At 32.5% G+C, this 24,827-nt stretch overlaps 1 protein-coding gene across 1 annotated transcript in view; it reads left to right on the top strand.

The window, feature by feature from the left end:
* Positions 1–11,210: 11,210 nt before the first annotated feature.
* The window catches only part of LOC130898205 (cytochrome P450 4g1-like), a 31,655-nt gene continuing 18,038 nt past the window's right edge, over positions 11,211–24,827 (top strand). The window contains exons 1-4 of the mRNA XM_057807308.1: positions 11,211–11,347; positions 16,864–17,062; positions 17,313–17,422; positions 22,890–22,980. Of these exons, the coding sequence (XP_057663291.1) occupies positions 11,330–11,347; positions 16,864–17,062; positions 17,313–17,422; positions 22,890–22,980 (418 nt within the window). The 5' untranslated portion in view covers positions 11,211–11,329. The remainder of the gene's footprint in view (positions 11,348–16,863; positions 17,063–17,312; positions 17,423–22,889; positions 22,981–24,827) is intronic.

Raw genomic sequence — 24,827 nt, 5'->3', positions numbered from 1 at the left:
GTAGGAAAGTGAACTTGGCAAAAACCTCAATAGAGATATCAACCGATAGTTGACTATATATATTTATTGTACAACTTTGATGTATAATCATATATTGACTTGATTGAATTTCAGATTGTTTATATGAAATAAACCCCGCTCATATCATTACAAAATTGAAATAACACTCTAAAATTATATATCCATTAGTGTTGCATTGTGTTTATGTGAAGTATAGTGTATATGTAATTAAACTATCAATATCACTTTAATTCGAATTTATACTTTAATATAGAATTCACAATAATATTGAATAATAACCTTCCCGTGAAGAATGATTAGTTCACTTAAATATGTACTTACTCCGACATCTATGAGTCAAGAGCTAAATGTCGACACTGACAGATTAAAAATAAACTAGAACTCTGTAGGGGACATGAAGAACTTTTATGCTTTAACAGATTTATCAAAGGATGGCAGCAGAAGCAAGTGTACAATTCACCTACTTCTGAGATAAGTTTACATTCAAGTAAACCTATTCTTTTTAAGATATAAACATTTGTCATCTATACGATTTCAACACGTTGCGATCAAATTATTGGTAGAAACTTGTAGAAATAGTGGACACTACTTTTTTCGTTCACAAAAACGCTAGCAGATGGCGGGTTGATGCAGTATATCTTGTATCCGGCTGTTATTGTTGTTTTATTGAAAACTACAATGATTTCTTGTTCTTCGGGAAGTTGTATAGGTAGAGACAGCGTAAAGATTAAAGAAACATCTGCAGTAACATATCAAAGGTAGCAAACAATAAAACCTAAACTGTTCTAAAGTACCTAAAATATTTCTTCTATTAGAAATCATTTTAACTTTATAAAGATACTATTACATATAAATATATACATCCTCATAATGATATTTATAATTGGATATTATAAATTTTCCAGTTTTTGTTAGCATCATGCATAATTCATTATTAAAGGCTTGTTTATTATTTCGTCAATTTATTTGACTGAATTTTCTTATAGTTTTACCAGAAAATTTCTTTACAGAATGAAATAAACTCTAAGGGACAATTGACTTCAAATACTACCTGATTATTTTAAGAATCTACTAAGAAAATCTTGAGTAAAATTGAACAACTTAAGATGATGACTAATTATTTCTCAATTGAAACTTGATGATGTATTGATATCTAGTTAGCCTAGACCAGTTCCATAGCAACGAAGAATAACTTATTGGAAGTGTCAGTGTGAAGTTTGACGTCAAAAAAGTAAACCAGAGTTACGCAATAAATTAGAAGAAAAAAGATGTCCACCGAAATTTTGAAAATCGAAATATTGGAGTATCGAGCAATCATCAAGTACCTGTATTTAAAAGGATTAAGAAGTAAGCAGATTTACGAAGATACACTTAATACCCTTGGTGCTCATTGTCCTTCGTATGTGAACGTGACTGCAAGCTTCAAAAGAGGTAAATTTTCCATTGAAGATGATGACCGATCGGGAAGACCAGTTTCTGTGTCAGTCTCCGAAAATATCGATGCATTTCATGACGTGATTTTATCAGACCGTCGAATTGGGCTAAAACGGATATCTGAAGCACTGAATATTTCATACGAACCCGTTCATCACATAGTTCACTTCAATTTGGACATGAGAAAAATTGCTGCAAAATGGATCCCCAAATGTTTGAATGTTGATTAAAAGCGTGCAAGGGTAGAAGCATCGCGTTCGATCAGTGCTCGATTTGAAAACGATGTAGACTTCTTAAACCGAATTGTTACTATGGATGAGATTTGGGTACATTTCTACGATCCAGAAACAAAGCAATAATCGATGGAAAGGTGATACTCTGGCTCTCCAAGACCTAAGAAGTTTCGTGTTTTGTTTTTGCAGGACAACGCCCCTGTATACAAATCTCATGTTGCCATGACAAAAATTCGTGATTTAGGGTTTGAATTACTAGAACACCTCCCTTATTCATCAGATTTAGCTCCGTCCGACTATCATCTCTTTCGTCAACTGAAAAAAAGTTTTAAAGGTCGTAAATTTCCTTCCAAAGAGGAGGTGGTAAAAGCTGTGGAAGTCTGGTTTGCAGAGCAAGAAGAAACTTTTTTTCTGAAAGGTCTAGAGACGTTGCAGGTTCGCCGTAATAAATGTATCCAATTAAGAAGAGAAATTGTTGACTAATAAAATATATTGACATTGAAATTTCGTTTAGTTCTATATTAGGCTAAGAATTTTTCAATATATCCTCGAATATCAGCCACTAAACACGAAGATCAATTTAATTAAACAGGTGAAAAATATATTCCTTAAAATTTCAAACCTAATATCTAATCAAAAGAACCTACAAACTTTTTATAAAAATTCATATCATTTGAAACGAATCCTATATAGTACATATGACATTCTCTTTGACAAAATAACAATCTCACCGTCTAATACTAATTCTAGCAATACTATTCTCATCATATATAAAATCAGTTGATCTTAAACTTTTCGGATTCTTTAACGTTATAATTTTGAGCTTCTCACAAACAAAATTTGATTCATCGCGAATGAACTAGTCAAAGATAGAACACTAAACAAGAAATTGAATACTATAGTTCAAATTATGATAAAAAATGCGTATCTACCAAAACTTTTCGAAAACCCTCTTTGTCTACTTCCATTTCCAAGAATCCACTTTTTTCTTGGACTTAAAGCGAGTACCAGATTGTCTACGATGTCTGCTTTTCTGAAGCAAGAATATAACATTAAAGCACTAGCCATTATTGATACCCTTCCAGAAATGTCGAGACTTGCGAAAAGATGTCTATGCCTGTTTCATAGGCATAGAATGCCTTCGATAGAGTTAATCATACCGTCCTTCTGATATTACTTCAATAAAAGGTGTAGACAAACAAGGCATCGATTTTATTAGAACCAAGAAGCAACGGCTAGATATGGACAAACGACATCAGAGCCGGTGTGCGACAAAGTTGGGTTTGTCGCCAATCTTGTTTAGTAAGTACTCTGATCACATATTTAACCAAGCAATAGGCGATGATGGGGATGGAATTAAAATTAACGGCAGGACAATCCACAATCCCTTCAACGTCTAATCAACTAAGTTGTATAAGTGAGAGATCAACTAGGCATGAAAATTAATGTAACTACAACAAAAGTAATGACCACAACTAAACTTCCAAGTAAACTTCCAACACACGTCTGAAAAACCTATTATGTAAAGCAACCTTGAACTCAAACTTAAGAAACCGTTCTGTTAATGGCGTACGTGCACTCATTCTCTTGTATGGAGCAGAAACATGGACATTAAAAGTGGATACCATGAACAGACTCGAGGCTTTTGACATGAGGATCATCCGTAGATTACTAATAATATTATGGACTAAACATATACCTAACGATGAAGTGCTTAGAAAGGGGAAAGGAAAGAGAGCTACTTACAAGAATAAAGAGAAAAAAGGCCCCTTATCTGGGCCACATATACCGTAACAACAAGTATGATATCCTAAAATTAATAATAGAAAGAAAAATTGAAGGAAAACGTGGACCTGGTTGCAGACAACATTCATGAGCACATCATCATTAATTCGCACCATTCAGGACCGAAATAAGTATGCCGAAATTGTCACCAACCTTCATTGAATGGAGATCATCTCATATTAAACTCTTACATGAACCCAGGTACACCAGCTAGTATTATTTGCAAGAAAATTGCATGAAACTCCATTTTACTGGTATTTGTTAAAAATAGGTTAAAACTTATAGTTGGTATCCGAAATTCCCTTCCACTTTCGGCGTAAACTTTACTTTTATTCTTTTTTCTAGACATAACAATGTCAAAACAATAGACAGATCTCTTTTAACTACTCCGCTACTTCCTTTATTTATTAGATTTATAATTTCGCTTATATTGTATTAGTAAAAGTACGTGGTATTATCTATTTTCATTTAGATATTCCTATTATTGAACAATAGAAATAATAACCTGGTGCTTTGGTACTTTTCCAAAAGTCATTGTTTTTGCTTATTAATTTAGAATGCCTCAATGAATGACGGTTAAGCTCTCTTCCTATTGATATAAAACTTGTAAATATATACAAATTTATTTGTTTTGTGTAATTGAATGGAATCTATTATGTCTATGCGGAAATTTCTCGGCTTACAAGTTAGTGTAAATTCTGTAATTGTTACACTACCCATATGTTATTGAATATTTCATTTTTCTTTTTTAAAAATGAAATAATACGATGATCAAACTAATAAATAACCATTTTTCCAGACAATAGGTATAATTAAGAGTTCTCGGAACGGCTACAAACGAAAACGTTCAAGTTAAATGGAAATTATCTGTTCAATCAAAACACAGACATGACCACTATACGACAGAATGATAAATAACATTATGAGAACTGTATATTTAGTAGCTCTGCTGGTGTCAAGACAGTAATTATAATAATATTTTCGAATAACATCCCTGATTTTGTTTTATTCGGTCTTTCCATTTTCTGTATAACAAAGTTTCCTTAGTAAAACAGTAATTATCGATTTTATGAATCAACAGTCACCTTCAGCTTCAATCAACCATTGCTGGGTTTCAATTAATAGAGGTGCTACAATTATTTTTCTCACTTTACCTATCTTAGTATAGTTCTAAATGCTACAAACACCATTAGCATTATGTCTAGATGATTTTGTAGCATTAAATATCTTCCATGTTGATTCAATATGAATACAATGTCATGACTTATTAGCATTTGGTTGATTAATAATGGAAAAGAACAGACTATCACAAACAATTGGTTCTATTTGCATTAAGAAAAACAAAGAACATGTTAGGCTTTGTAATATATCTTGTAAGCAGAAGCAACAGAATCGACTCAGGCATTGTATAATTCAAATATTTACAGTAATCAATGATCAATGAAATATATCTTCCGACGCGATCAGCATGAATTTTAATAAATTTAATTGAGCTTTGTATTCTTTTTTGCTCTTCCCAAATAATAATTCCTATGTTTGTCCAAAACTGATTCCCATACTTCTTCTCATACATTATATAAAAGGGATAAAATGAAATTGATGATTAACTATCTTACTTACATAGTTTTGATCATCATATACTATAAAGAGAATGCTGAACAATCGTCACCATTTCTTGGAACCAAATTTATTATAAACGAAAATGATAAAATTTTCATTGACTTTCAAGGGAAACCAAAAAGTTCTGGAAGATATATTAATTATTATTTATATCACCCACTTGATAATATCTAGATTGATTTGATTTGACAAATGAAAAAGAAATCTTAAAATTTCTAATCCGATATGTCATAAAAAGAGCCTTAAAATACTTGACAAACTTTTTTATGAAAAATCATATCCTTCATATCTTATGAAACGAATTCTAAATAATACATCTGACACTAACTTTAACTTCAGACAACAGTACAGTAGTAGTTCTGAGAGTGCTGCTGACCTATTTATATACCCTAACCATATATAAAATCAGCTACTCTTGAACTTTCGGGAATCTTTAATAATGTTTTTTGAAGCTAGCTTACAAACTAAGCTGTCAATCTGCCGACCTCACGTAACGAATCATCTCTTTTTGGTTGATTCCAAGGCCTCAATCTGCCTACTTCTTCGAATTTCACCAAGAAAATGAGAATCTTAAACAAAAAACAGAAGAATAGAAATATAGAAATACAAGATAATGTGCTTATCATTGAGAACACTATCACTGCTGAACTTTAGCCAACTTGATGAACTGTCCAAGTTTTCAGAGTATTTAGCTTTGTAACCGTCATCTCTATTCTAGCTCGGTATGCTTCGGCTCGGAGCCCTCTATGTATGTAGCATTTGATGGTTTTCCTGTTCATATCACAGATTCGATCAAATTCTGAAAAAATTTCAGCTTATTTCTAATGAATTTTTTTCTAAACATTCTGAGTGGATTTTTTCAACCACGCTTTCTAAAAATATATGGCGACGTAGAAAATTGAGGTTTACTTCAAGTGCAGACGTTGGACATGTTCTCACTAATATAAATTAACTGGCCAGACTTTGGAGAGTTTGATTTTCGTGGTGTTAATAGTGATCCAGACAACTCCTCTATGATCGGTTTCACTATCACTCTGTATATACACACATACATATTTGTTCTAGAGGAGCTCACTATCTAGAGTGTTTCCCAGATATTTCTCATTTCTTCTACACTCAGTGGCTTGCGCCCGTCCAAATTGATGGCTTAAGATCGAGTTTTTTCTTCCTGATGAATGTGAGTAGGTAAATTTTATTCGGGTTTACATCTAGTCCCACAGATCAACACAAACTTCTTCTATAATTGAGTGCTCTATGAACTGTATCGCAAAGAGTTTTCCTAAGCCCCTCTTCACGTAAATGACAATGACATAGACGTATCCCTGAAATGAGAAAGGTAGGGTTGCCGAAATCAATCAGTCCGCATAAAACTTCGTCTACTATCAAGCACCACATAAGTGGGAATCCAACTACCCCTCATGGACATCCTCTATTTGGACTGAAAGAAAAGATGTCCCGCCTTTCTTTCATTCCATAATGTACTACATTTTCTTCATTCGTAGGGTAGCGTTTTTTGTCACTTGTGCCCTTGCGTTTAAATGCGTCGCTGTTTTATGGTGTGTCTTGGTTCCATTAGTCTTTGTAGTATGGAAATAGCCTTGCGTATTTCTTTATTGATAGTGGCAGTTAATGCTTAACTGCTAGCTTAAGTGCTATGTGTGTACTAGCAGATGTCTTTTTGAAAGAAGAAGATCAAGATAATCTAAAAAAACATATGAAACTAAATTTTTTCAATTCATTAGAATTTTAAATATACAGTTTTTTGAAGTGTTTTTCTATATAACCTAACAAACTTCAATAACATTCGTTAATAAACTAATTTTCGCAAATCAACTGTTTGACTAAAGTTAAGGTGAGTTTTTGTTTATGATATGTATTTATCTGTATCACGAACGCTCTAAAATTCATCTTCATTTAGCCTTACTGGGGTGCTTCGACTTTCTTTAGCATCAAACGCCATCCTTCCCTGTATCTTGCAAGAGCCATCCAGTTTGCTGCACCAATCTTTCTAGCATCTCCAGAGACATATTAGCATTAGTCTCCCTTTGCCTTTACTGCTCATTGGTGTCGCCTTTTGTGGGCACGCTGTTGTCGATGCCTGCAAATATTTATTGGTGTTATTATGTCTCTGTTTTCTGATCTTCTGTAGTTGTAGAGCTGATCTGTTTTACGTAATTATTTTGACAGTCCAAAGTAACATTGTTTAGCAAGCATTATACCCATTTTTATCTCTTTAAAACGTCATTCACCCACATTTCGAGCCCTGCGCTCTTTTGTCGTAGCCACGAAGTTTGTCTTATTCACATCGTTGATTTGTAGTCCCACATTCTTCGCGGCGTTCCCAAAATTTACAAATTTTTATTTTCTCTAGAGGTCAGGTCTGCGTAGATAAGCACCCGCAATTCATCATTGAAAATAGTATCTCTAGTGTCCAGTTTTGCGAACAATTTTTTTCAGTGCTATGTTGGATAGGAGACACGCCAACGCATCACCCTGTATCACACCTACTGTTGTCACGAATGGATCTGAGATAGAGAGGGAAAGAGATTCGTTGGTTGAAGTTTGGTTTGTAAGCAGGGGGGTTTTGCTGGAGTAGGCTCTGATATAGGAATAATTCCTCTGCACGGCTGGGGTTGTAGTGGTTGCGTTGGGTTCTGTTTGTCTAACTATTTCTGAAGGGAGATTTTAGCAAGAAGAAAACGAAAATGAAGCTTGTAACCAAAAACGGCTCTTTATTTATTTATTTTTCATGGTTTCTTAAAAATATTGTATTTTTTTGTTTATTTTAAATTGAAAGGGGCCGAACCTGTACAGCTATGGCTGCGTTATTCCCTATCGTCGGCCATTTGGCTGGACAACCGGTTCAACAGGTTACAGGGAAACCGCAGAAAATGTGCAAAACCTACGATCGACAAGGTGTGCAGGGTGAGTGTTGCGGATTGGAGTTTATTTGATTGATATAGGGGAATTATCGAGAAAGTTGAGGTAGATATCACGGAGGTCATCGGAGGTCGAAGGGGCGGATAAGGGAGTTTTTTCTTGGGTTTTGAACCGAGAGGCCACACATTGTTGAGGGTTTTTTTGCAGCGGAATTAGTTGATTCGATAGTATGAGTCACATATCGGGCTTGGAGGTCATTTTGGCGGTACGTACTTTTATGGTGCACAATTGAAAGGAGAGATGGTGAGAAGGATTCAGGCTATATTTTTTACTTATTTTCCAAGAAAAAACGTGATATTGAGGTTGATTTCAGATTGCGGGAATCTTTGGAGAAGTGGAATTCAAGTCTCGAATTAATATTACTTGTTCAAAAAGCAACAGTACAAAAGAGCCAAAGACATTTGATGAAACCATGGAATATTGGTTTGAGACAAACATATATGGAAGATTTCATGCATTTGATTGAGCAAATCGGAAATGTAGAGATAACCACTGATCATGTGTCAATATCAATCAAGTCATTGACGATGGGCTTGCAGCTCGATGTTTCGTCTTCTTATTTTGCAGTTTAACTGCTCCAATCAGAGTGATTTTTGGAATCAAACTTAAATAAGGGACACAAACCATTTAAAAATAAACATAATTACAGATATAAAGGAATTGTCCTAAATGGAAGAACGGAAGATTCATATTTTTCTTTCATTATTGTACAAATAAATAAAATTAACTCTTTGAAATTTTGAAATAATGATTTATTCTGTGATCATTCTGAAGGGATATATTTATGCTCAAAATACCGACAAATGACAAGTATTATATATATAAAAATAATATTGAGTGGGTATTTAGAAGCGATGGGTAGATGATAGGAGAAATAATATTGATAATAACCGTTAAAAGTATAAAATACAATAAAAGTACGGTAAAAAAAATATTAATGAAAAAATAGGACAAAATTAAAGAATATACAGAAATACCTCAAGATGAATTTATAAAAGCTATAGAACTCACACTTATAACAACATATTTCAAATATGAAAATGAAATATACAAACAAACTGATAGTTATGCTATGGGAGCTTCCATTTCAAATTTCAAGTGTTATAGCACAATTGGTAATGGAAGATGTTGAGGAAACGGTTCTAAGCAAACTTGATATAAACATTCCATCCTTTTTTCGACATGTAGATGATTGCATTACAACTGTACCAAAGAATCAAATTGAAAACATCAGTAAAAAATTCAATTCTTATCATGAACAATTCACAATCGAGGTTGAGCAAAATAATACAATCAATTTTCTTGATGTCACATTATATAAAATTAGCAATAACATAAGAACAGAATGGTATACGAAACCAACTTGGTCTCAAGATATTTGAACTTCAATTTGTGTCATCCTATGTCACAAAAAGGATCAGTGATAAAAGTTTGATCGATAAATGTATTCAACTATCAGATCCTGAATTTAGAAGATTAGAAATATCTGCATTGAAAGAAAATAATTATCCGGAAAAAATGATAAACAACATATTCAAGAAAGGGATCAACAGATACTACATCAAAACATAAAACATTTTTCCTTACCATATGTACAAGGACTTTCCCAACAATTATCGAATTATTTCAATAAATATGATATTAGTATAAGTTATTAAGGATATAATACATAATCCAAATATTTCACTAAATTAAAATCTAAAACAACAAAAAACAAAAGAAGTAATATTATATATCAAGTGCCTTGTAATAATTGTGACGCTGAGTACATAGGACAGACATCTCAATATTTAGAAAATAGACTGAGAGGTCATCAATACGATAAAAAAATAGAACTGCATTAACGAACCATGATATATCAAAATAACATAAATTCAATTATAGATAAGATTCAAAAATTCTTGAAACGGAATCTAATACACGAAAAATAGAATTTTTAGAAATGGTTCAAAATAAGAACGAAAAAGCTATAAATGATAAAAAAGATCTAAATAATTATATAGCTCTATTTTGTGAATTCTAATAAATTTAATATATTTGAGACGTGGAAACCAAGGAAAAATTAATTTTTCTTTTTTTTTTGGTGATTTATAGATCGATATAAATAAGCAAATTGTCAGTGTCAATATCATATTTTGATAAAGACTTAAAGAAATGTGGAAACGTCAAAATTTATCTTTCTTTTAAAAACTATCAAAAAAGAGTAATTTTGAAACAGAAGAGACCTAAAATCAAGAAAATTTAGATTTAGAAGCATATATATATATATATATATATATATGGGTGATTCCGTTCTAACTGTGATATCCAATGTCCTGTATTGTTTTTTTGTACTAGTCATTAATTAATAATCAATTAATAAAAATTTTGTGTTAATTGAATAATTCTTAAGATATTTAAACATTATTTTTATACAATATAACTTGCCACTTAAAGAAAACTTATACTACATCACTTGAATGTCAGTACCGTGTCATGTCCATTCCTAGAATTTACCGATAAATTATTAATTTTTTTTGTCGTAACAAATGATTTAAACTAATTACCTTATAAATTCTAATGTTTATGATCAAACTGAGGAAAATTGATGCACTTGTTGTTTAATATCTTAAGTTACCATGTCAGTACCGTGTCATGTCCATTCCTAGAATTTACCGATAAATTATTAATTTTTTTTGTCGTAACAAATGATTTAAACTAATTACCTTATAAATTCTAATGTTTATGATCAAACTGAGGAAAATTGATGCACTTGTTGTTTAATATCTTAAGTTACCATGTCAGTACCGTGGATAAATGAGTCAGTACCGTGGAACTCAAAATCCGACATTTGTGTCTTGCTCGTGATACTTTGAAGTTGTAGTAAATTCCTCTTAGAGTTTTATTTTTACAGTAAAATAGATGAATAATATGCATAAAAAAGTTAGAAAAGTTAAATTTTAAAATCTTGAAATTTTGAATACAAAAAATCACAGTTAGAACGGAATCACCCATATATATATATATATATATATATATATATATATATATATATATATATATATATAATACTCGTACATACTATTATCTGAACAATTATACAAAAAACAAAAAAAAATTCTTTTTAAATTCAACTTTTCTAACATTGAGATCTCAATAATACAGCAGTAGTTCAACTATTGTTGTTAAATCCATAGTACGGTCCTGAGAAATTACAGAATTTGAATATTCATGGACAAATATACATACATTCTAGTTAATATTAAGAGAGCCTTTTTTTATTTTTCCAGTACAATACGCGCTGTAGTGAAATCAAAATGTTACAATCAGCGTTGGTAAGTAATCAATAAAATAAATACGCAATTATCCAAAATTATTCTGGGATTGAAAAATGAAATAATTCTATAAATTGAAATTTTTCTTTCGCTTACTTCTATAAACTGAAATTTTATGGAGTGTCTAGAAATTACATGTTTTTCAATGACTTTAAAGATACTTAAAAAGTTTTGGTTCTACACCAAAATAGAGGCATAAATAAAACAATGAATAAAATAAAAATATGAAGTATTCTATTTTTGAAATTAACAGAAATTATCTTTATGGAATATAACTGCGTTTGCTGCATTTAATTTGATGTGATTCCATGTGATATAATTTAAGCGTCTGGTTTATAGACGAGAAAATGTAACGAGTGTATATGGTTTTTTTTGTGTACCTGTTAACTAAATCTATTGACTTTAATAGGGTGAAAATCAAGTTTTTTTTGTATAGAGGTAGTCCAAAGGCCATACACTTTCATTAGGTTTTAATGTAGCCGCCATAAGTCAGTTACCATTACTAGAAGAGTTAGAGAAAATCGCGTTTCTTTGAATAACTGGATCGACAACATCTCTTCACTGTTTTTCGAAGTACCTCGAGTATATTTGATGATTTGATAGTTTCCCACAAATGAATAGCTCCATCCTTGATAGAAGGTTTCACTTTGACGTTCAACAATTTTCGATTATAAACCTCAATAACAAATTCTCCAACTTCAAGATTCCGAGAAAGAGTTTTATATGAGATAAACGTGAAATTCTATTCGCAGTCGCTAACGAGCTTTTCCTGGTGTTCTTTCTGCCGATCGAATTATGACAAATTCAATTCAATTTTTTTTTATAATTTTCAATAGGATTTACTTCAGAGTTTTCAAACTGTTTGCTGAAATAAGTGCCTCAATGGAAGTTTTTTGCATGTAGTGGACTAATTATTAATTGCATGGGACTTTTCAGCCTAAATTTCTAATATTTTGATGACTCCAGATTCATAGTTTCACCGCTCCACTTGCGTAGAGCAAATGAACTGACCGCATATAGGGGTCCAAGGCTGTCTGCCGTTAAAAAAAAGAAAACTTTAATTCTTGGAGTGATACTTCGCGTTATAAGAATTTATCGATGAGAAAGATATAAATAGTTTGGAGAATTAATAATAAACTTGAGTTATTTTCGGTAATCAAGGGCTCTGAGGTAACACTACATTTATTTGGAAATTTAAACAAAAATATTTTTGTTATGTGGATGAAAATTTTCAACTATTACAAAATAGTTGTTGTAATTAGGCCATTAATTCGTACCTCCAAGGTCACATGTATAAACATTCCTAATGACTGTTTTCTGGATCTACTGAATTTCCCATGGATTTTTTAGGGAAATCAGGTGAGTCTACTTCTCCCATACAACTATTGTACATTCCAACGATCATTTTTTCACATCTATTATTTATGAGAGTAACTTTTCAGTTATAAGTACTCTATGAAATTATTCATGTTTTCTTATATATTTGCTTTCTCCAGAAATTTCATAATCCGTTACAGATTGTAGTGATTTTGCAGCCTTTTAATGAATCTTTCATTTCTGTGGTCTCCAAGAATTGTTTCGTTTCTGATGTTTCTGGTCTTGTGTGATGTATAGGTCATTATAGGTCTGTCGCTTTATAAATTCATGCTTTGTTTCTTGTCCTCTTATATCGTCTTCTACGTCTCCATAAGTGGTTATGTCAATTTCGTTGTTGTCTGGTGACAAGTAGTTTACCTCCAACGTTTATAACCTTCTATATGCTAAGAAAGCTCTTTCACTTACATTTGTCCAACTTTTGTCCAACTTTTCGATTGTACCAAGGAGTTGTGTTAATGTTTTGGTTGTTGGTTACGACTATGTTTGTGCTTATCGCCTCCTTGGTAGCGGTTTCTATGTTCTTTCTTTTGCTCCGGCTTTCATTCATTTATATTTTCGACTGGTCTTTTTTTATATGAATCCATTGTTGGTTTGTGCCAGAGGAAATCTATGTTCTTTTTTTTTTATTGTAATTTTTTCCGGTTCCTACCGGTAAAATTTGTATTCCTATTTCAACCAAAGACTGTGATCATTTCCTGCATTACCAGAGTTTAATGTTTTGACGTCTAGTATTAGGGTAGGGTGTATTTTTTGGTTAGTAACTATGAAGTTGATCATTGATTTGTGTCTTCTCATCTTCTTGAATGTGTATTTGCTTTTTTCTCTTTGTTAGAAAAAAGTATTATTTATTCTTAGCTCGTTGTAGGCACAAAAATTGACCATTAGCTCTCCGCATGTTTTGATATATTCTTCGTTAGTGTTGTTTGACTTCGGGTATTATATGTTTGACGATGCGAGCGTTCAAATCTTCTAATAATATAGTGACTTCCTCGGCAGGTAAAGGAATCAGCGTGTTTTGTAAGAAGCATTCATATCGTGTTTGGGTTTGCCGTCTTCTGGGCCATAGACAGAAAGTATGTTTAATTTTTTAAGTCCGATAAGGATTTTTACACAAAGTACACTTCCTGATTTATATTGACAAGTTGTAATATTTGTTTTTAAATTTTTTAAGAATTATTGTGCCTACTCCTTCCTTTGATCTTTGGTCTTTGTCCACTCCGCTACATATAAGTATGTAAGGGCCATATTCTCTTTGCCATTTACCTTTCGTTTTTGTTTCCTGGATGCCAAAGATCTCGATGATCCTCTCTTTCAATTTTTCGATTACCTCTTAATCTTTGTTTATGAGTGACGTTACGTTCCAGTTGGGTATTCTCATTATGTATTTGTTTATCCATTTATTCAATCTTTTCCTCGCGTGGATCGTCATAGCTGAATCAGTCCATATTTAATGCCTTCTATCTTTGAGTTAGTTATCTGTTTTCTGGGGGTAGGCTTCCTTATTTTTTCGGACTTGATACCGGGAAATGTGCCACTAGGCTACTCAGTCCACCCAAAAGCACTACGGCAGAGCTGGATTTGCTAGAAACACATGTGGAATAACAAATTTATGTAATCAGATAATGCCACGTTGTCATGGGCTTTGGAGACATATATTCGTGATTGAAAAAACAAGCGTCAACCATGAAAGTCTATTAGTATCAAAACAAATAAAATTCATGTTTCGAAAACATAACGTCATCAAGCGCTTTGTTGGGAGAAAGTAATTATATTCAAAAATATTAGACTGATTGAACGGTAAAAAGAATAACTCATCTAAAAACCAAATTGATTTATTTGACATATATAATAATGAAGGTCAGTGAATTAGGAATAATTGTATTTCCAAATTAACTCAAAAAACAAAAAAAATTTTGAATTCAGCTTTGACCTTTATATCACCGTTTCAATATATATTTTAGTATCGCAATTGTTAGTTTTGTAATTATGTTGAAAACAAAAATAGTTTGCTTGTTGCATTTTGCTCAGGAACATTTGATTGTATAGTGGGCCAAAATTCGAATGAATGGAAAGTATATAATTGTGAAATACTGCTTCAAAAATCTTCATTCTGTGTTCGAAACTATTATCGTTGTGTTCATTGCAACAACTAAAATGCTAAGAATAACAGTTGATGAGTAGCAGTTTCTTCATGTAAGGCAGATACAAGGACCAGCTGCAAATACACTATGTGATTAAGTCGAAATGAGCGTATTGCTTGAGTTTGAAGAAAAGCAGCATACATCGAGTAGACATGCATATACTTCATCCAATGTTATGCATACATCCACAGTGAACATTTTAAAAGAAAATTAAATGCCTTTCTTGGAAGACGATTTTGATAGAAGACCTTATTTATATTAGTAGGTGGATATTTCCGATTAACAGTTATACTAATCTGAAAATTTGTCACTGATGGTCAACGGAATATCCTCATTTGGTCAGATAATAGCATACGAAATATTCTCCAGAGGTTAGTGTTTGGGCAGGGATTGTTAGAAACCATACCAGCAGTACCTCAATAATTCTGATTAGCGTCACTAGAATTAGCAGTTTTTCAAATCCTATTTCTGCTAATTACAAAGGGACGTGCTCAGACATGCGCATTGCGTTTCATAATCGAAGAATAACGAGATATTCTAAGAAAGGGAATTAAAGAGCTACTCCACATTTCATGTATAAGTTAATGATTTATGAATAAATAGAAATAATAGTTTAGAAAACTAAAACCCCCCCAAAAAGAAGCTAAGATTGGAAAATAACTTTTTCATAATTTCAAATAACGGTAGACTGATTGATAGAAGATTATATTTTGTCGAAAAAAAAAACCGTGGATAAAAATTTCAGCTATAGAATAGGCCTTTTAAATATCAGATACTTGTAGCTGTAATTCGAAGGGGATTTAAGGTAAGGATCGCAGTTTCACGTAGACAAATATTAATATCTACAATAATAATCCAATGCACTCTTACTTTGCACTATTTATCCAAAAAACCATTTGAGTGCACTTCGTAGTTTAATTAGGCAGATAATAGGCCCTAGTGTGAACAAATTATGGATGTCTTTTAAATCAGTATTTATGGAGGTTAGATGCAAAACAATTTCACGTATCTGGAACTTGAAAATATATGCATTACCGACTGAGAAAACCTCCTCTACCTCTGATTTCTTTATGACGGAACCTCCGTTAGGCATAACCTAGCAAGGAGCAGAGTGTAACTGTTACTCTTCCTGCTTCTCTTCTTTCATCCTTAATCACTTCTGGCTCTGTTCTTTTCTATTACAAGAGAAATATTGGAGTACTTTCGTTACGATTGTACTGGTTACGATTAGAACCATCCAAGTATTTGTGTCAGGTAGTACTCGACTTCCCTATGATTTCAATTCAGCCAAGCATCTATCTATGATATGAGGTAGTATGTTAGTTAATGTTAAGTAAGTTAAAAATACGGCTTACGGTAATACATCACCGAAGTTTTGTTTTAACGCACTCAAGTGATATGTTGACTTCTCTACCAGATCCGCATGTTTCTATAGAACCAGTACAACCAGAAATCCTATGAGTCTGAGGCGACTACTTATGACTCAGTTATTTTCTCACTATCACTACAGACACAGATCAATGTGCCAACTGCTGCTTGAAATGTAATCGTGCTTCAAACATAACTTCTTAATTCTTGAAGATCGTCTGGGATGTAATTTTGTGCTCCCCGACTTATTACCCAATAGTTTCCTCATTTTTTACTAGTATGGAGCCCGACCTCATCTCATTAAAATATTTTGCCATGCTTCAAAGCTGCATAGTTTGCGTATAAACCTCTATTCCAGCCAATGGTCGTTTTTCTGAATATTGTACCGATGTAGCCACCAAATTGAACTATTATCGCATCCTTGTTGTCCTGCATAATCAAGAAAAATGTTTTGTTTTGGTGGTGAAGAAATTATTGTGAAAGGGTTTTAGATCGAAATCCCAGCAGATTCTTTGAAACTGAATCTTCATAATACTTTACTACAAGTTTTCATTAATACGAAATACAGTTGTAGATTGTTAAGTTTATTAATAAAATATGATATGTATGATTTTTTTGTTAATGTTTCAGGCACAAAATATGGAAAATCAGACATCCATACTTGGTAGTCTGATTCCATTAACACTTGCAGGTGTGACCTTAGTTCTAATATTGTATGAGATATGGTTCCGAAACCAACGATATGTACAGATGGGAAATAAATTTCCAGGACCGAAATCGATTCCAATATTAGGAAATGCTCACTTGGCTATCGGGAAATCCGCAGCAGGTATAATTATTTTATCTTTTCTTCTTGATTTTTGGAGCACGGAAATACCTTAATAGGAGTTTTTGATCTTTGGAGAAGTAAATTGTAAATTCATTTTGTAAGGAGATTTTCGTAGTTTTTAAATATCTGAAAAATTATTACAAATATCCAAGGTTCAAAGCACTTTTCACAAAAAAGTGCCACGCTGTAGAATTTTGATATCGATATTTTTAATAAATCGTGAGATGGAACTAATACTCCACATTTATAGGTATATTTGACTTGGTGTGCGAAATGCAAGCAAAACTTAAGGTAACTACTGCTAGAGTTTGGCTTGGACCTAGGCTGATCATTGGAATCGGTAATGCAGATGATGCAGAAGTAAGTAAATATATTTACTAACAATCATTAGTACAGACTTACAATAGTCAAATTCTTTTGACTATTGAATTTGAATAATTAGCACATTCAAATTTGAGTACTATATTTACATTACTCAAAGAATGTATAGAATGTGCGTACTTGATAATATGATAGATTAGGTTAAAAAAATCAGATACGCATAAAAAAAATATCTTTAATGGAAAATTGAAAGGTATTTATAATTTGTGAATCAGTAATTTCAGGTGGTTGGTGTCTAAGGTTATATAACAGTCTTTCTAGAAATTTGCAAACGTGTAATTTGTTTTTTCAAAAATCTTATAATATTTAATGGTTCCAAAAAATATTAAAGTATTTATTACCTCATTTTTAACTAATTAATCCTCAAATTTAACGGAAATAATTTTCTTCGTTTATTTGTGATACTACAATTTTATTTACCCATTATAAAAGTCAAAAATATACCAGAGAAAAATCCAAACGACGTAAAATTATTAAAACGTTAAAATATGTTGTTATTAACAATTATTTTAATATTAATAGGAATGTTTTCAAATAACAAGTGATGAGTTTAGTTACTGCAATCGATGAATCAGTCAATTTATTTATGTTGTAAAATAGTATTTTTGTGAATGTGATAAATGAAGATTTTTAAAACAGTCTTCGGTGTCAAAATATATAATTCACGAAGTGAAAATAGCACAGGGTGTTTCCTAATTAATTTAAAATATTTAATGACCGCTTCGTCACTCCATTCTAAAACGAAAACTTCTTATGAACATGTGTGATTAGACTTGTAGTTAATGAGATACATGGTGTCTAATTGCTATATTATTTTATTGAAAGCAACAACATGTGACGTCTAATGGATTGCCCAATAAGCTCGAAAATACCAGAATTGTTGAAAATAAAATTATAGACTTGTATGATATGAATTCGAAGATATCATAAGTTAAATATCAGGATTGTGTGAATAAGCGAGTTTATATAAATCTAGACGATTGCATCTATGTGACGTTGAGATCCTCGTCCGATCCAATGGTCAGAAAAAACGTTATTTGAAAATTCGCGTATAATCACTACAAAATGTGGAGGAGCGGCTTCATACATGAGCCACATGCGTCTTCTAATAATAAGAGGTACATGTTCTTAAAGAACTGGACGTTCATTTTCTGAAGATATGTCTGGCTGGTTAACTGTGCAGGAGAAAAAAAGGTCCTATTAAATAATATTCGATGATGTCAAACCAAATATTGACCGGAAAGGAATGTTGAAACCGGGCTACAATTGTTGCATGTGGATTTACATCTGCTAATATGTAGTCATTATGAAAATTTATAATGCCACGTCTTTAAAAGTTGGCCTCATCCGTAAACATAATATTGGCAGCAAACTTTAGGTTGTTTGTGGTTTTATTTGAAATCCATTGGCGATATTGTATACGGAGCGGATAGTCAGTAGATACTGAACACATTGAACGCGATATTAATACAACATATTATCTTTTAGAATATCCCAAATAGTTCTGTTACCAACATTCACTTCATCAGCAATTTTTCTGATACTTGTTTCTGAATGATGGTCAATAATTTGAAGAATCTAATTTCAAAGTGGCTCTGGACTTGTAAAACATCCTGGAAAGTTTGAAGTATAGCTGTTAGACATATGCTTGTATTTTTTCAAAACTCCCATGATCCTTGGTCTGGTCTAAATTGATTTAAAATCCACAACCAGAGACAACGCAAAGCTTAATCGGGTTGACTTTCATCACTTTTGCTATCTTTATTCTTCCTCTAGTCCATCCTTTGCCATAACTTTGTAATCATTTTATCCTCTTCCCTTCCTTTTTTTGCAATCACGATCATTTAATTCCCTTTTTTATCCCATATTACGTGAAGATTTTGAATTTCACATATAAATAACTGTATCAATATCCGAATCTTCCAATATTGCCATGATGATACGAGTAAGCACCTACGTCCTCTCAAATTCGTGTCTCGTTATGGACAAGGAAGCGGAGCATTTTTACGCGACAGTGCAAAATGGCATCCACGATGCTATTCGCAACGAATTTGCTACGAGTGCTCGGCGTGATCGTGGCGCACCAGACCCGCTTTGAAGACGCTCGCAATCCGCTAGTATGGCTTTTAAAATGAAGCGCCCATTACAATAATTTAGATTACTGATACTCTGCTCAATTTAGCCATTTAAAATAACAAAAATTCCCGTAATTCCCGTAAAGCAAAAAAATGATTGAATTTGATTTTTTTGTATGACAATAACGTTTATAAATATAAGTGTTGATCTCATGCGTTTTTTAAGCGCGTATTCAATTGATAATTGTCATTGTTTTCTATTTACTGACTTGAAAATAATTTATTCTTCTTATGTAGAAAAACAAAACAGTTAGAAAGATATGCTAGATAGAATATTGTATAAAATACAACACAAAGAAAAATCATTTTACATAGTGCTTCTATTGTTACCAATGAATTCATAAATATTCAAAAACTTTTTAAAATACCAACAAAACGTAAGGAAAACTTTACATTGAATATAATAACAGTATTTGTAAAGGCAAAAATTAAACACGTGCTAGTGTTAGTAATTCTTTGGATGTTTTGTTTGATATATCAAATATTGATGACACTGAAATATTTTAAAAAAAAAACAAAGATTGATAAATTTTTTGAATGAGCATCGTGAATCAATGGTAGCAGTACAAACAAAATTTTCTTAAAATTCTGATACCACATGGGTGCTACAACACGAAAACATAAAAATAAACATAAAGAGTATTACTGACGAAGATGTAACAACAAATCGAACACATTAGATATAATAGAAATCGATTTAACGGAGCTGCAAGAGAACTAAATTGAAAATCAAAGAAATTTAAAAAAAATACCTGCTAAAGCTAACACCTACCGAAAATACAAAAAGTACTCAATCTACAAGGAAATTAAGAAATCCGCAGACAGAAAAGTAGTAAACTAAAAGCAGTAAGGCAAAATCACAAGCTTTCTCAGAAGCATTGCAACCATTTTATATAGAATTAACAATAGGAGAAAATGTAGAAATAATAAATATCCTTGGACAACCTTTTCAAATGAAATTACCTATCCAAACTTATAAAGTCAAAGAACTAAAACTAGTTATTTTTAACGAAATTGATTTAAGAAAAGTTCCAGAATATCACCTTATAAAAAGTGAAATACTTCAAAAGATTACACGCAAAATATGCTCGTAATTTTGCAAATATATAATGTCATCCTGGGACTCGGCTATTTCCCCAAGCGATCGAAGGTATATACCACATTATGTAAGTTCATACACAACCATAAGTTTTCTACGAGCTCGTCCAAAAGTCTTCGAAAAGTTACTAGTTACGAGACTCAATGCAATTATAGAAAAAAAACCTCATATCTGATCCTCAATTTAGATTTTTTCAATGGTATGGAACTATCGAACGAGTGCACAGAGTTGTTCAGCAAATCAGCCATAATATCGAAAACTAAGAGATTATGTTGGTCAGCTTTTTTCGATCTAAATCAAGCCTTCAATCAGGGGTTCTGCAAGATAGCGTCCTTGATCTCCTATTTTATTTAGTACATACAGCGGATTTACCCACGACGATGTACAAAATCTTGTTTAACAATCAATCCGTCGAACAGAAAATCGAAGTGAAATATCTTGAAGTCCAATTACATCGTAGGTTAACATTTATCTATCTAAATGTTAAATGTGACAACAGATAAATTAACAACAAATAACATACCAATTAGTAGAAGGGTTATACAAGGATGCATTCTATCTCCACTTTTGAATGAATTACTTAAAAATGAAGATTGAGGAGTGGAAGTAAACGGGATATATGTGAACAATATTAGATACGCAGACGACTCAGTTGTAATAACAGACACTCTTGAGGATTCACAGCACATGATAGACCGACTAAACTGTGTTAGTAAAACGTGGGGATTAAAGATAAACAAACAAACCAAGACAAAGTTTATGATAATCAGTAGACCGTTAAGTGCCGTATACACATGCACAACTCTTTGTAGATGGTGGTGCATTGGAGCAGGTAATACGCTACATATATTGCGGTAGTTGATTGGACGAGGACTGGGAGGATAAGAGAGAGGTAAGAGTGAGAATTGAATTGGCTCGCAATTATTTTTCCAAATTCAATAATATCCTCACAAACAAAGATATTAGCTTGAAACTTAGAATGCGATACGCTAGATGCTACGTATGGTATTGTGATATTATCTCAGCGGGAGATAATTTTTTCTCCGGCATATCGGTTTGTTTCTTTGTGACTCATTTCTTCAATAATGAGCATCATAGTTACTGGTAATTGGTTCTCCAAGCTCCAAATAGTCGATGCCTTGTTTATTCCAAAATTCAGAGGACTTGAACGTGTCGAAAAGACTATTGCGTTTTAACTCGATTCGCTCGGTCCAATATACTACGATGTGGAGTTTATACAAGGTCACATGAATTATGTATCCGTTACTGTTTTTGTTCCATTTAGAGGTAACGCGACAACCATTTGTAAGAAAACTTTTTCATGCTCAAAGTAAAAAAGCATACAATAACTCACTTCCACATTTTCTAGAGTTTTTTTCTGTTTTCTAATGTAACCGCATCTTTTTAGATGACCGATTATTGATTATCATAAGCCACGCTAAGACTTTGGAGAAGCATTACCATAATTTTTTTTCAGCTGATCTTCTTTTTTTCCGGTAAAAATCACGAAGTAACGCAATGATTTCTTAACCTAGAAAACCTGAAAAAATAACCTAGAAATTTAATATTTTCAGTATGAAGATGATATTTTAAGGAAAAAATGTCATTTTTTGAGACATTCATCAGTTAACTCGAATACCTACTTATTAATAGACTTCATATTATCAGCGAAGTGTTTACAGATATCGGTTCTCGGACCGGATTAAACATACTTGACGTACAAAACATATCTTCTGAATAATTTTGTAGAATATAAATAGCTTCAGAAGCATAAATTGCGATCAGGGTTTGGCATCGAGTGGATGAGATAAATGCTTGGAAAAAAGTGTGGTTTTTTGAGTGATGGGATATATACATAATTTGCAATATTCGTATCATGTCATTTGTATTTTAGATATTTTTAGATCAGATTAACTGTAATTCGTCGATTATAACATATTGTCTCTACTTCTCCTAAGATATAGGTACTGCAATTATATTTGGAACAGAAAATTGAAGAAATTCATCACAATATTGATGTAATCGTAGTTATTGTACAATATTTTTGCCCAGTACTAGAATTTAAGCTCACATGAGATGCAATATTACTATAACAAATCATTTGTATAATTTTTCCCTCACATCATTCAATCAGTTCTGATAACCGAATGTAGGCTGTCACAAAAATGTGCATTAATATATCTCAGATCATAATTTATTTCTTTATTTCTAGGTTATATTAGGAAACAGCACACATTTAGAAAAATCACCTGACTATGCACTTTTTGAACCTTGGCTGGGTGATGGATTATTAATTAGTAAAGGTAAATATAATTAAAGTGCAATTGTAGTGTGCCTGGAAGTCTTCTTACAAAATGGCTATACATTGCTCTGTCGTTGCTTTCTGTATATACGAGGTCTGGCTATTAAATAACGAGACTGGTTACGAAAAAGGGGTTTTATTATAAAAATTATTCGAATGCTCCCTCCCTTCACCTCTCATCTTTACATCCATTGCTCAAAGAAGTGCTGGAAGTCTTCTTTAGAAGCTCTGCCGTTCTTTGCTTTACCGCTTCCATCGACTAAAACCAGGGCCTTTTCAAAGCAGATTTTTTTCTATCTTCGTTCACGCGTTAGCTTTTGGTGATGAGATAGATTTTTTGGCAGAGACTTTTCTCACGTGTAAAAATTTTCTAGCCGTTTTTTTATCGACGTTTACTGCCTCGGCAATCATCCGGATGCTAATTCGACGATTTGCACGCACATTTTGGTTGATTTTGGTCACTGTTTCCGAAGTTGAAACAGTCACAGGGAGACCTGGGCGCTGGTCATCTTCAGTGCTCTCTCGGCCCTCACTAAAGCGCTCACACCACTCAAAAACATGCGCACGAGATTGTCCACATAGGCCCCTTGCAACAATTTATAATACTCAGTCAGAGATTTTTTCAATTTAACGAGAAATTTGAGATTGATACGTTGCTATTGTCTTTCGTCACACATTGTTTTCGGCACGAGAAAAAAAACACGTTCGTTTCAAACTAGCATAGACAAGATATCTAAGTACCCAACGCTCTACTCGTTTTTCACCACCCCACCTGTCTAGGGCGCCCTCTAAACGCGCAGTCTCGATATGTAATAGTCAGACCTCGTATATATAATTATTGATAAGGTTCGACAAGTGTCCACAAAAATAAGCGTGTAAGCGAGGTGCTGGCTTGCGTGAGATGATTATGAATATAAAATCATCTTCTATAAGGCCGATTCATAAACTTGACTTTGGTTGGTGACTTTCAACATAACACGAAAAGAGCCGATCACAACCGTTTGTGTTTGTCAAGTGATTTTGCCTGATGCTCCCAATAAAGAAATCTGTTCGTTGTTTCTAGGTTAACCGCAGCAAGTCAAGTTTATGAATCGGCATTTAACCATAAAAAACATTTTATTCGTAATTGACACATTTCAATACACGACAAAGAAGCAACTCTCAATTCAATTTATTCAATTTTGTAAATGTTTCTTAAATAGTTTGAGTGATTTTTATTGTTGACCGCTTCAATCGTCTCAATATAATTTGGAAATATTGAAAATCCATTATAAATAGCATCACAATTACCACAAAAAACCCATGATGTTACTTATTTTTTGATATTTTAGATCTCAGTAAAATATTCCTTTTTTTTTATATATTTCAAAGGATTGCTTCTGGTTGATCTTGGTTTTAGATCTTTTCTATTTAATAAAGAATTTTATAATAAAGAATGTTGTAAAAATGGGGAATCTGTTATTAATAAAAAGAGACTTCGAATGAAGTAAATATATTAAAAATATTTACATGTTTAAGAAAGTAAGAATCTTTTTTAAGCCATAAACTACTGAACACTATAAATAAAAGATCCCTGTGAGACGACATAAATCTTACGATTTTTACTTGCTACATTTGTAATTCAGAGTCGAAGAAAGTGACCCTTGCTGGGGTTGACGTGAAAAGGAGGGAAATAATTGTGTGACATATAAGTGACTGATACTACGAGTTGAGTAGTAAAACTATAATGGCAACTTGGCAAATGAAAATATCGCGAATAACAACCAGGAGGTATCGAAAGAAACCTGGAGAAACCAGAAAGTATTGGATGAATGCTGCAAAAAAATCAAATGATTATAGTCAGCTAAG

Source organism: Diorhabda carinulata, chromosome 9 (genome assembly GCF_026250575.1).
Source record: "Diorhabda carinulata isolate Delta chromosome 9, icDioCari1.1, whole genome shotgun sequence".
Lineage (NCBI taxonomy): Eukaryota > Metazoa > Arthropoda > Insecta > Coleoptera > Chrysomelidae > Diorhabda > Diorhabda carinulata.
This window is presented reverse-complemented; position numbering and strand designations above follow the sequence as displayed.